Below are 14306 nucleotides of genomic sequence, written 5' to 3' on the forward strand. Positions count from 1 at the left end.
ACCACACAGGAGGAAAATCCAACAAGAGATTCTTCCCCAGTCGTGGTCAGCCATTAAATGGGGTCTGGGAGAGGTGAAGCCAGACTCCACCCCTTCCAATCACACAGGTACATTACCTTCACCTGTGCCCTTGGGGCTGACTCAGTGCTTGCCTCAGGTGATCAATCAGTGGTTCAGGCAGTGATTAAACAGTTCCCACATACCTCCTTCCCCACAAGAGACTTCGCTGGACAGTCATGCCTCTGCAAATAATGATCAAGTGTTCTTGATCATCAGACAGTTCCTTCAGAACTCCACAACGTATGTAATCTGTCCCCACATACCTGTACATGCTCAGTCTAATCAGGTGGTCTCAAACTTCTTTGCTTACAGCGGAAGGGATTTTGCTCCCACAGTCTTAGCCATGATGTTCAGAGACATGAGAGGTGTGGGAAGCCTGAGGCAAATAACTTGTTCAGTACCTCAACCTTCTCCATGTTCACTGTTACCACTTCCCCCCCTCGTTTATCAGAGGAGATATGCTCTCCTTGGCCTTTCTCTTCTGAGCAACATACCTGTAGAATCCCTTCCTGTTATTTTTCACATCACCCACCAATTTCTATTCCATTTGCACCTTAGCTTTCCTGATTCCATTTTTGCATGTCTGGATGGCATTCTTATATTCTTCCTAGGTCCTATTTCTTCCCACCCTTCTTTCTCCAACCAACAAATTTTGGGTAGGCCACAACTGATAGCACCTTAACAAATCTGGAGAACACTCTGAGGAAGAAAATAAATAACATCACTGATGCACATTACCATGGGCACAGAGCACTCTGGCTTCCACTGGAATGGGAAAAAATTGTGGCGAGAAGAACCAAAGTTTGGCACAGCCTGAGCTCCATGCCCATGACCCCTAAGTTTCTGTTGCTAACTGACACCAAATTCCTTTGAACCACTGGAATTTACTAATTTGTTTCCCATTTGGGGAATGAGAAAAAACACGTAAGGCTTACTTGGGATTATAGGGTAATTAAAACTGTTTTCATCAGAATTAGAAAAACCTCTCTAATTACAAATGCATTAGATGTAAAAATAGAGAACAGTATTTAAAAGGGGCTGACCTAGAAGCACATTTAGTTTAATGCGCTATGAAACTATTGTGATGATAAATCCAGCACAGGTCTTTGCAATGTTAGCTCCTTCATGCTGATGAAATTATTAGCTATTCAGTAATGTGAGTCTCACAAAAGTACAGTTTGCAGTATAAGCACTCATCCGCTACAAATAAACACAAGCAAGGTCACCAGTTTCTCATCATAACAATCTGCTCTCACCACAGCCTTATTGGAAAAGATACTTCATAGATTCATTGATACATTAGGTTGGAAAGGACCTACAAGATCATCTAGTCCAACCATCCTCCTATCACCATCCCTACCCACTGAACTACTAAATCAAATCCCTTAGCACCTCATCTAAACACTTCTTGAACAGCGCTAGGGATGGTGCCTCAACCACCTCCCTAGGCAGGACATTCCAATACCTGACCACTCTTTCAGAGAAAAAATTTTTCCTCAAATCTTATCTAAATCTTCCCCGGCACAACTTATAGCCATTCCCTCTCGTCCTGTCATTATTTATCAGGGAGAAGAGGCCCACCCCCTCCTCACCACAACCCCCCTTCAGGAAGTGGTAGAGTGCAATAAGGTCTCCTCTGAGCCTCCTCTTCTCCAGACTAAACAATCCCAGCTCCCTCAGCCGCTCCTCATAAGACTTGTGCTCCAGACCCCTCGCCAGTTTTGCTGCCCTTCTCTGAACACATTCCAGGGCCTCAATGTCCTTCTTGTAGTGAGGGGCCCAAAACTGAACACAGTACTCGAGGTGCGGCCGCACCAGAGCTGAGTACAGGGGGATGATCACCTCCCTGCTCCTGCTGGCTACACTATTTCTAATACAGGCCAGGATGCTGTTGGCCTTCTTGGCCACCTGGGCACACTGCCGGCTCGTGTTAAGCTGAGCATCAACCAACACCCCCAGGTCCTTTTCCTCTCTACATTCTTCAAGCCATTCTGCCCCAAGCCTATAGCATTGCATGGGGTTATTGTGGCCAAAGTGCAGGACCCGATACTTGGTCTTAACGAATCTCATCCCATTGAGCTTAGCCCAGCTATTCAGCCTATTCAGATCCCTCTGAAGGGCCTCCCTACCCTCATGCAGTTTGACACAACCTCCCAACTTGGTGTCATCTGCAAACTTACTGAGGGTACACTCAATCCTCCCGTCTAGGTCATCAATAAAGGTATTAAACAAGATGGGCCTCAATACTGACCCTTGGGGGACACCACTCGTAACAGGACACCAGCTGGACTTAACTCCATTAACCACTACCCTCTGGGCACGGCCCTCCAGCCAGTTCTCCACCCAGAGAAGAGTGAACCTGTCCACACCACGGGCTGCCAGTTTCCTCAGGAGAATACTGTGGGAGACCGTGTCAAAGGCCTTGCTGAAGTCCAGGTAGACTACATCAACAGCCTTTCCCTCATCTACCAGTCTGGTCACCCAGTCATAGAAGGAGATGAGGTTGGACAAGCATGACCTGCCCTTTGTGAACCCGTGCTGGCTGGGTCTGATCCCCTCGTTGCCATGCACGTGTTGTGTGATCTCCCTCAAGATCATCTGCTCCATAACTTTCCCTGATACCGAGGTCAGGCTGACAGGCCTGTAGTTTCCCAGGTCTTCCTTACAGCCTTTCTTGTAGATGGGAGTCACATCGGCAAGCCTCCAATCTTGTGGGACCTCTCCAGATAACCCGGAATGCTGATAGATGGCAGAAAGTGGCTTGGCAATCACCTCTGCCAGCTCCCTCACCACCCTTGAGTGGATCCTATCTGGTCCCATGGACTTGTGGCAGTTCAGATGGAGGAGTAGATCTCTGACCATCTCTGCTTATATTTTGTAGTAGTCTGATACTGTAAGTCAAAGTTTTTTTAATACCATGGACAGTTGCTCACTTTGTCACTTTTCAGCAGGGCTTGCATCTTTTGGTATTCCTAGATCAAGCTAGCTTGAGAAATCTTGCTTGGGCAGGTCCTAATATCAATATGAACTAGAGCAAACAGCTTGGAGTGGTTTCATAGAATGGCTTAGGTCAGAAGGGGCCCTGAAGATCATCTAGTTCCAAGCCCCTTGATACAAGCAGGGTTGCTAGCTACTAGACCAGGCTCCCCAGGATCCCATTCAGCTTGACCTGGAATGCCTCCAGAGATGGGGCATCTACAACCTCTCTGGGCAACCTGTTCCAGCACCACTTTCTGAGTAAAGTATTTCTTCCAAACATCTGACCTAAATCTACCCTTTTTTAGTTTAAAACCATTTCCTCTTGTTCTGTCACTATCAGACCATATAAAAAAAAATGGTCCCCCTCCTGCTTGTAAGCTCCCTTTAAGTACTGTGAGGCTGCAGTGAGATCTCCCTGCAGTCTTCTTTGAGATAAACAAGCCCAGCTCCCTTAGCCTTTCACCATAGGAAAGGTGCTCCAGCCCTACAAGGCACTCCTCTAGACCTATTCCAAGAGCTGTTCATCCCTCCTGTATTGGAGGCACCAGGCTTGGACACAGTACTCCAGATGGGGCTTTACGAAGTTGGAGTGGAGGGGAATAATTGCTTCCCTCACATTGCTGGTCACCCTTCTTTTGATGCAACACAGGGTACTTCTGGCCTTCGGAGGCTGCAGGAGCACACTGCTGGCTCATGACCAGCTTATCATCAATCAGGATCTTCAAGTTTTTCTCCACGGCAATGCTCTTAATGATTTCTTCTCCCAGTCTGTACTTGTGTCTGGGATTGTCTTGATCCAAGTGCAACACCTTGCGCTTGGCCTTATTAGGTAACTGTGTGTCCAGGTCCCTCTGGGTGGTACCACTCCCTTCCGTTTTGTTGACTTCACCACTCAGCATCATCTTCAAACTTGTTGAATGTGTACTCAATCCCACTAACCAGGTCATTGATAAAGATGTCATTGAGCACCAGTCTCTAGAGAGAACCCAGGGGGACACTACTTTTGATGGGTCTCCACCTGGACATAGAGCCATTGACGGAAACCCTCTGACTACAATAATCCAAACAATTTTTTATTCACCAGATAGTCCCGCCTTCAAATCCATGTCTCTCAAATTTAGAGATGAGGATGTGGGGGGGGGAGGGGGGGAACCACGTCAAAGGCCTTATACAAGTCCAGATGAATGATATCAGTAGTCCTTCCTTTGTCCACTGATGCCATCACTCCATCACAGAAGGCCACCAGGTTGGTGAAGCACAGTATGCCCTTGGTGAAGCTATGCTGTTTGCCCTGATCACCTCTGTACCTTGTAAGTGCCTTAACATCCTTTTCAGGAGGATCCACCCCAAGATCTTCGCAGGCACAGGGATGATGCTCACTAGCCTGTAGTTCCCTGGGTCTTCTTTTTTTCCCTTTCTTGAATATGGAAGTGATGTTTTCCTTTTTCCAGTTACAGGAACCTTTGCCTGGCAGCTGTGATATTTCAAATACGATGGAGTGTGGCTTCATGACTCTTGTCAGTAGGCCCAGACACATCTTGGGCTAGAGCTCTTTTCTCCCTTGCAACCTAGGTGGACTCCATCAGCAGCCATCAGGCCAGATGCTGAGTAAACAACCCCATGGTTGAGAAAGCCAGAATTCCTGCGGTTGCACAAGCCTCTCAGCCATATATTTATCAGATTGGCTTTCCCAGTCCTCTTGGTATCCTTCCCTGCCACTGAAGGGATAGAGGAAAAAACAGTCTGTGCTCCTACTCTGTCAACTAACCACCCCAATCCTCTGAAGTCCTTCCCTCAGCAACTTCATCCCTGTTGGCTTGAATTGTCAGTAATGGTTAATAATCAGAAGGTTAAACCGACTAGAGAGTTTGGTAGTAATGTTCCTGATGGGGTCCCCAGAGAGACAGCATGGATACAGTACTCTGGTTGTGGCCATACAAGGGCTGAATAATGTAAGATCATTTCTCATGATGTGCAGGCCATGCTTTTTATTTTTTTTAATGTTGGCCAGGATACTGTTGGCCCTCTTGGTCACAGACACACTACTGGCTTATTGTCCACCAGGAGACTCAGGTCCTTCTCTGCAATGCTCCTTTCCAGCAGGTCAAGCTCTAATCTGTACTGATGCATGCAGTTACTCTTCAAGTGTTTATTACATGCATCCTTGTTGAACCTCATAAGGTTCTTCTCTGCCCAACTCTTACCCTGTCCAGGTCTTGCTGAATGGAAGCACATTCTGACTTCCAAATTCAGCCACTCCTCTTAACTTTCTGTCCTCAGGAAACTTGCTGAGGGTACACTTCATTCCTTCATTCAAGTCACTAAAGAGGAAGTTAAACAAGACCAGGTACAGTACCAATCTCTGGGGAAAACTGCTAGCTACAGGCCTGAAAATAGTCTCTGCACAGCTGATCATGACCTCTGATCTTTGAGCTCTGCTGGTCAGCCAGTTCTCAGTTCACCTCACTGTCCACTCATCTATATCACACATCTGTAGTTTCCCTATGAAGGTTATATGGGAGACAGTGCCAGAAGCCTTGCTGAATACAAGGTACACAACATGCACTGCTCCCATCTGCCCAACTGGTCATTATGTCATAAGTGGCTATCAGATTGATCAAGCATGATTACCTCTTGGTAAATCCATGTTAACTACTCCTGATAATCTTCTTTCCTGTTTGCTCAGAGATGGTATCCAGGATAAGCTGTTGCATCTCCTTCCAAAGAACAGAGGCTGACTGGCCTGTAGTTTTCCAGGTCATCTTTCACGTGCTTCTGAAGACTAGAATGACACTGACTTCCCTCTAGTCCTCAGGCACTTCTCCCATTTTCCATGACCTGTCCAAGATGATAGAGAGCAGTGGAGCCATTACTCTTGCCAGCTTCCTCAGCGCTTGTGGGCATACCCAATCAGGGCCCAGAGGTTTCTATGTGGCAAGTTTGTCTAAATGATCCCTGACTGGGTTCTCCTTGGTCAAAGGGAAGTCTTCCTCCAGACTCTGTCTCTTATTTCTAGGGTCAGGGGTTCCTGAGGAGTGGTTTTGGCTGTAAAGACTGAAGCAAAGAAGGCATTCAGTACCTGCCTTCCTAGTGTCTTCTGCTACAAGTGTACCGACCTCATTCAGCAGCAGGCTCATGTTTTTCCTTGATCTAATTTTTTCTACTTAATCTAGTTAAAGAATCCCTTCTTGTTGTCTTTGACCTCCCTTGCTATAGTTAATTCCAGACAGGCCTTAGCCTTCCTCATTGCATCCATGCATACCCCAACAATGTTTCTATATTCCCTCCAAGTGGCCAGACCTATTTTTACATAGTCTGTAAACTTTTTTCTTCCACTGTTCATCCCTGGCAGTCTCTTGTCATTTTTGCCTGATTTCTTATTCACAGGTGTGCAGCAACCCTGAGGAAAAAAGTGTTATGGCTTTATTTTTACATCTTCAAGGACCCAACAGTAACTTCTTGTAACAGTTCTTACAGTTCACCCTTCTTATGTGTTGTCTGTTTGCTTGAGCTTTTTTGATTGTTAAGAGCTAAAAGGTTGAAGTATTCAGGCTCCCCCTGTACTCAGCTCTGGTGCAGCCGCACCTCTGAGTACTGTGTTCAGTTTTGGGCCCCTCACTACAAGAAGGACATTGAGGCCCTGGAGCGTGTTCAGAGAAGGGCAACAAAACTGGTGAGGGGTCTGGAGCACAAGTCTTATGAGGAGCGGCTGAGGGAGCTGGGATTGTTCAGTCTGGAGAAGAGGAGGCTCAGAGGAGACCTTATTGCACTCTACCACTTCCTGAAGGGGGGTTTTGGTGAGGAGGGGTGGGCCTCTTCTCCCTGATAAATAATGACAGGACGAGAGGGAATGGCCACAAGTTGTGCCGGGGAAGATTTAGATTAGACCTGAGGAAACATTTTTTCTCTGAAAGAGTGGTCAGGCACTGGAATGTCCTGCCTAGGGAGGTGGTTGAGGCACCATCCCTAGCGCTGTTCAAGAAGTGTTTAGATGAGGTGCTAAGGGATTTGATTTAGTAGTTCAGTGGGTAGGGATGGTGATAGGAGGATGGTTGGACTAGATGATCTTGTAGGTCTTTTCCAACCTAATGAACCTATGAACCTGTAACTTTTCACAGTAAAAAAACAACAAAAACACTAAAGAACTCTTTTTCTTCCCTGTACTAGTTAAATATGCAAAATAAAGAGAGGGCAGGATCTCACACGATATCAATATTTTAACAGCCTTTAGGACAATTAACGTAAGGTCAGGAGATAAAGATAAAAGAAAAAAAAAAAAACAATGGGATCTGCTGGAAAGGGTCCAGCAGAGGGCCACAAAGATAATGAAGGGCCTGGAGCACCTCTCTTACAAGGAAAGGTTAAACTTCCTGGGCCTGTTCAGCTTTGAGAAAGAAGACTCAAAGGGAATCTGACCAGTGTCTATTAATACCTATGGTGCAGGGGGCAAACGGAAGAGGCTGAACTCTTCTCAGCAGTGTGTGGTGATAGGACAAGGGGAAATGGCCACGAACTGAGGCATAGAAAGTTCCGCACAATGTCTGTGGGAACTTCTTCACAGAGAGGGTGACGGAGCACTGGCACAGGCTGCACAGAGAGGTGGTGGAGTCTCCTTCTCTGGAGACGTTCCAGACCCACCTGGACGCCTACCTGTGCAACCTGGGCTAGGGAGCTGCTTTGGCAGGGGGGCTGGACTCGATGATCTCTAGAGGTCCCTTCCAACCCCTACAATTCTGTGATTCTGAAAAATACTGAAGCCACACCAGAGACTAACTAGTCATTGGGAAAAAATGTAACTCCATCAATACACCTCAATTCTGCAGCAACAATCCTGTTAATCAAGTTCTGTTCTGGGCACATGCAAAACAACAAATGTCAGTTGGGCAAAAGAAGCCCAAACTAGAACAAACTTGTTGTGTCTTCCTAAGATGTCTCTTGCCAAACACAGTTCCACCTCAGCTCACAAAGACAATTCAATTTACTGTGACAGCAGAAATCACCAAGCAATAAGAGTTACTTCAGGCTTTACCACTCAGTCAACTTTTTCAGCTCTTTGGGAAGCTAAATATTCTAAACATGATGGAAAGTAAGCAGGACACTGCATACCAACACATGGGCCACAGAAAACAACCCACAGTTGACAGCTGTCTTAAAAGACAGCCCTTGCAATTACATAATTTAATCAGCAACAAGTTCAAGAAACTAGCTTACAGTAAGATTTCTTGATAAGAATTTCTGATGACATGTAAACTTCCAGGACTTTATGGAACGCTGAAAACAAGCTTCTCACTTGGTCATACGAAATCATATTTTACCTTCATGTTTCATACTAAAGAGTGGTGCATTTTATATCTTGCACCAATTTATTAAAAAGAAAAAAAAGAATATGGCTCTCAATATCTGAGCAAGATTCCACTAGTAGGCATGGGCACATATTACACCACAAGTAATGCAATCTCTCAAAGCTGCAGTCACTCTTAAAATTAGGTTTATAGCATCATCTCCCTCCCCATATGGAAAATCTAACAATATTCCTTTTTGTAACAGAAATCTTAGGAGTGCCTCCTGTCTACACTGAGTCTTAGAAACAGAAGTGGACCAATATCTGAAGACACTCAACATCATGCCTTGATCTGCGAGGGATGCTGTAGGTGTCATGGCAAAACAAATAAGCATGTCAAAACTTAACCAGACAACAGCAAGTCCAACATCTTCCTAGAAATCACCTCCAGTTGCATACTTGACTCAGTAAATCTGTTACTAACAGGGAACTTATTCCACGGACTCCAGCAAAGACAGTTCCCAATTCTAACATACTTGACTTAGCTATCAGAACCAGTTTGTTGGGGATTTTTTGTTTGTTCCCCTCCCCCCTCCAAGATGAACTAGTGGAACAACTGGTAACAAGCAATTACAAAATCCATAGTTTTCACCTGTTTCCTGACTGTTAGAAGTTGCTTCCAGAGTTTGCCTTAAGGCAAAGAATAGCTCCAAAACTGGAAAGCTTTGTGTTACTTGCTGTCACTTACATTTCCCTGATGTTACTGCGTGAGGTTTAGGCCACTGACCCCCAGAATCATATCTCAAAACTTTTTGGAAGAATATAATTTAACTGAAAAATATACAACTATATTGTACTTACCATATGAAGTATGTTATGGATTGCACAACTGAATAAAGTCCAAAGCCCTATGGTAATAGCGGGAAGTATAATTATTTTTGGCTGAACTTACTCAAGATACAACTAGGAATGCCTTCTGTTGACTTCTAAGAAAGGGGAACTACACATTTCTTCAGCTATTTAGTAATAGTCAAAGAAAGCCTAACATATCTCATTACAAGCTCTGTTTTAGAAAAAGAAGAGGGGAATACGGGTGCAGAAAGAACTCAATTTCTTCTGCATTCTTCTACTGATTATGCAACTCTTCACTTGCTTACTCCTGCTCTTGGTCACAATAATTCAAAGCGAGTCAGCTGGCAGACTGTAGGCCAGAGGAACAAAGAGGGAAGGTTTACCCTGGTTACCTCTGAATTTGGTGCTACAGTATGCTTCAAACCCAGCAGCACAGAAGAGTTTCACCAGATTGTTAACTACCTCCAACTTCCACAACAGTAAGGCTCCAACTACCCCTTGGATATTTTAACAACTGATCTTGAAGAAATCAGAGCTAACTCTAGCAAGTAAGATATTTGCTAAACAAAAAAATGGTAATTTAGTGTTTTTATCAAAAATGCAGAAAAAAATTGATGAGACTTTTTGGAGCTTGCCATACATTTTCTTATGTACCATCACTACAAAGGTGCTGAGCTCTCTCTTTTTGTTATCTGTAGCTAAAGCACATAACTCTGACTCTCAAATTCAATTAGAAAAAAAAACAAGGAAAAATCTGGAAGAAACAACAGATATTACCACTAACTTGCAGAAACGTTCTTGACATTAAATAAACACATAAGCTGCCATTAAAGGAAATAACCATGGCCTGCAAAGCAAACCTATTAGAATGTGAGTTTTTAAGGCCTGCCACTTAAGTACTTAAGGGTGGAAACAGTTGCAATGGCACAAACCATATCCATAATAACCAAAAGCAGGGAAGAGAAGCTAAAATCAACTGAAAAATAACAGCCAAAAATCAATAAAGATTTCAAAAGAGACCCAGATGAAGGTCTGGATTGGTCTGATAAAGAAAAGGATTTGTCACATCAAGTGACTGGTCAGATGGGAAAGTTCATATGCAAAACAAAACAAGTTTTAGGAATAGCTGTGTTCTAGAACAAGAACAGGTCTATTTAGTTTTAAATGTACTGAATAATTGGATCAAAAGTTCCCGTTTCCCTCCAATGACTATTAGGTATGCAATTAAAATAATTCTACTTCTTACATCAAATTATCTAGAGTGCTACATATCAAATAAAGTACATATCTTCAGCTAGAGTTAACAACACAAAAAACGCACTGCCAAACTGATTTTTCAGTGCATTTTAAACACGTTCGTGTAAATTAAAGGCTTTTGCTCTGCTACCTTATTCCATTCATCTTACTGTTACCTGTGGACCAGCAGGGACACCTAGTCTTTACAGAGAAGCTAAATATTCTCTCAGCGCAGACTGAATTATCATCATACAACTTTTTTCTGTCCACCAAAACTCAGAAGGGCACAGAGTGATTTTTGCCAGCTCATGCTTGTTATGGAAGTGGCTGTCCCACAAGCCAGCAGCACTTCTTACACTGCTATCGCACCCAGGCCAGACATGCCTGTTCATGTGCTGCATGAAACCATTCAGTGCCACCAACAAGCTCTGATATGACCAGAGCTTACACAGACCCAGTATGTGTCAAGGATATTATTAGGTAGCTTTAATACACACAGGATTTAAACAATTTTATTTATTTTTAATTAGTCAATACAACTGCATTCTCCTTCTTTTGAAATGCTGACAAAGCTTTTAAGGTATATATACATATAATAACATACTTTTATAATAACAAAAAAAACATTTTCCCATCATCTACAGTACTTATTCTTCTACATAACTCTTAGTTAAATATACTCATAATCAACTGAAAAGAAGTTTTTCATTTCTCACATACTCACAAGTCTCATTTAACAGATGTACTCTCCTGAGTTACCTAGAAACTGCCAGCAACTTCATTCAGGTGCAAATCTGTATATTTCAGCTACCTTCACTGAACCAAAAACTAATTTCCCCCACTCCTGCCAGCTCCTCTAGCTTCTTTTCACCCGTCGCTGCTTTCTCCAGCTCCTGTTATATCATGGCAAATGCTTTCTTCCCAAGATGACAACAGTTTTAATGTTAATAAGTGGCTCTGACGTAGTCAAGTTCCCTCAGTTCAGAGGAAGAGGTTCCTAGTACTCTCTGCTCCAGCACAGCACTTAACATGCTGTATTTCGCTGAAGACTCCATGAAGATGCATACATTTAAGAAGCCTGAGAAGCTTCAAAAAGAGATGAAGCTAACAGCAGGAAGCAGCCTGTTACCTGTCAGTTCATTACGTTCTACAAAGCAGCACGTTACAGTCAGTGTGTTCTTAGAGTAACTGTTCTTCAGCTGCCATTTCCTACACTTTTTCATCTTTGGTTTCTGAAATACATTCTCACTGCTGTATCGTTCTGCTTATTGGAACGAATTGGGAAAATAATGAGAAATATGATAAGTAAATAAAATTTGAAGTAAAAAAATTTTCTTCCGTTCAGCAGCACAGGTCCTGAACACAGAAACAAATATGCCCTCAGAGGTTGAAGAGTACACTTAACACAAATACATCGTACTGTGAAAATATTCCCCACCATTCATCTGCTTATCAAAAACAACTATCTTCATCTGCAGCTGTGCATGGTGCTCAGCAAGGGTGGTGAGGCATCTGGAGCACAGGCCTTATGGGGAGAGGCTGAAGGAGCAGGGATGCTCAGGGGAGACCTTACTGCTCTCTTTATAACTTCCTGAAGGGGGGCTGTGGTGAGCTGGGGGTCAGCCTCTTCTCTCGTGTCTAGTTAGTGATAGGACTAGAAGGAATGGCTTCAAATTCTCCCTTCTCTCCAAGGGAGATTCAAGCTGGACATTAGGAAATACTACTTCTCTGAAAAGGTGGTCAGACACTGGAATGGGCTGCCCAGAGAGGTGGTGTAGTCACTGATCCTGGAGGTGTTCAAGGAACGTTTGGATGTTGTGTTGGAACAGCTGGACTGGATTATCTTTTAGGTCTTTTCCAACTTTGGTGATTGTATGATTCTAAGCCAGTGAGCATCTGAGGAAAACGCTCAAACGTCTGGCAAGCATCCCAGATGCTTTAACACTACCTGGATGCTAAAGTACGTGGGCAGAACTGGGGCCTTCAAAGAACAGAGCTTTAAGGGAAAGAGAAACGCAAACCACAGCAAGGAAAAAGAAGCTCTGGCTTAAAATAAGCCTCTTACATACCAGCATTCGAGAAAGCCACATTTGGACCATGAGAGCACAGATCACCAATGCCGGTAAGGGCAACAGGCAGCGCCCTGAGCCCAGGTCCTTTAATCTAAGCAGTAACCCACGCAGGACCGGGCATGCCGTGCTCTTCGGGAGAGGGGGAGAAGCACACCGACCACATTACCTCCCCCATCGTCCTAACCAAGAGCTCTGAAGCCCGCCCCGCAGCGCACAGCCGCACTCACCAGAAGAGTATCCGCAGGATATTCGCGACCAACAGCACCAAGCACACGTAGGTGGAGAAGCCTTCTGCGTTCTGCGTCCGCCTTATGTCGCGGTACTGGGGCACGTAGGGCACCACGCCGCCAAACACCATGGCCCCCGCCGCTCCCCACGACACCAGCTGCTGCATCGGGCCCAGCAGCCACTCCAGGCCGGCCGTCTCCATGCCGAGCGGCAGCAGGAAGGACGGACCGCCGCCCGCCTCCTCCGCTGGGCTTCAGAGGGGCTCCGCGGCCGCGCCCCGCCTCGGCTGTCCGGGACCTGCGGGCAGGCGGCGCGTCACGGGCCGCTCGCGGCGCCGGCGGAGCCCCACCAGCGGGGCGGCACGGCACGGGGACGGGGCGGGGACGCGGCGCGCAAAGGGAAGAGAAGGGGCGGGGAGGTGGGAAAGCTGAGGGAAAGGATAGGCGGCAGCAAGGTCGGACGAGGGAGCAGGGAAAGAGCAGCGGCCGAGCAGAGCCTCGAGCGAGATCCCTCGTCCTCCCCTCCCGCCCGCGCGCCAGCCACCGCTGCCATCCCGCTCCGCCTCAGGAACGCAGGGCCGGCCGCCGTGACGCCGCGGAAAGCGGCCACATTTCCGCCAATGAACCATCACGGTGTCCCGCCCCGCCTCAGCCGCCGCCCCCGCCGGCGAAGTGCGCTGAGCCGGATCTCGCTCTCACCTCCGCTTTTCTTCAGAGGAATTAAAGCACAACGCTGTTGTGGCCTTAACAATTGCTGCTTCTCTGCACCATAAGAATATATGCAGTGTTTCCGGCGCGACACGTGGGACACCAACCGGCCGGGTTCAACAGCGAAGCTACCTGTCTCCGTTTTGGGCTGCTTTTTTGGTTGTGGGCTCTTGGGTTGCTGTGGGATTTGTGCAGGGGGTTGTTTCACAGGTGATCGCTGCAGCAGTGGATGTAGCACACTGCTGCACATCTTCTGACTCACCTGTCATTCTGTCCATTCATTCAAAAACATGAGTACTGAAATCATCTTCTGCATTAGGCAAATATTGCTATGTCATGTGAAACTCAGGAATAAACTCGTTATTTTCAATGTGGTGTTAGCAAGTAGGCCTTCTTCATTTATGACCTCAGATGCGTGAGGGGATATCTCCACCCTAACCGTGCATACCTTAAACAAAAGATCTTCAGTTATGTACATTACTTGTGTTATATATGCAAAAGGTTTCTGGGTCAGTACATATATATTCAGTATTCCCCAAAAATCATTAATCACATAGGGTCTCACCTACTTGCACATGCTCAGTGATTTTGAGTGGAGTTCTCAAGACCATCAGAGATGAAGTAAGTAATCTTCCTCTTTGTGACCACAAATTTCCCTCCTTTTTTTTTTCCAGGTTGACAGTTTCAGAGTGATATAATGGAGAGGGCACCTGCACTGATCTAGGTAACAATGATATACTGGGCTTCTTGAGTAGATAAAGGATGTTCTGCTTAGCAATGGACCAAGTTTGTTTTGCTTATCATTAGCTAGTTTTGTACATGGATGTTTTTGTTCCTACCTGGATGTATTACCACTAAGTTCTCTCCGAACTTGATTTTCTAAAGCAACCA

At 45.4% G+C, this 14306-nt stretch overlaps 1 protein-coding gene across 2 annotated transcripts in view; it reads right to left on the reverse strand.

Annotated features, from left to right (window-relative positions):
• SLC66A2 (solute carrier family 66 member 2) overlaps positions 1-12974 on the reverse strand; it is a 54949-nt gene extending 41975 nt beyond the window's left edge. For both annotated transcript variants that reach the window (XM_065753062.1, XM_065753061.1), the window contains exon 1: positions 12708-12974. In XM_065753062.1, coding sequence (XP_065609134.1) covers positions 12708-12910 — 203 coding nt within the window. In that variant the 5' untranslated portion in view covers positions 12911-12974. The remainder of the gene's footprint in view (positions 1-12707) is intronic.
• Positions 12975-14306: the final 1332 nt, after the last annotated feature.

This window comes from Cyrtonyx montezumae, unplaced genomic scaffold (assembly GCF_038088225.1).
Source record: "Cyrtonyx montezumae isolate F1298 unplaced genomic scaffold, pur_monq_1.0 scaffold_8, whole genome shotgun sequence".
NCBI lineage: Eukaryota > Metazoa > Chordata > Aves > Galliformes > Odontophoridae > Cyrtonyx > Cyrtonyx montezumae.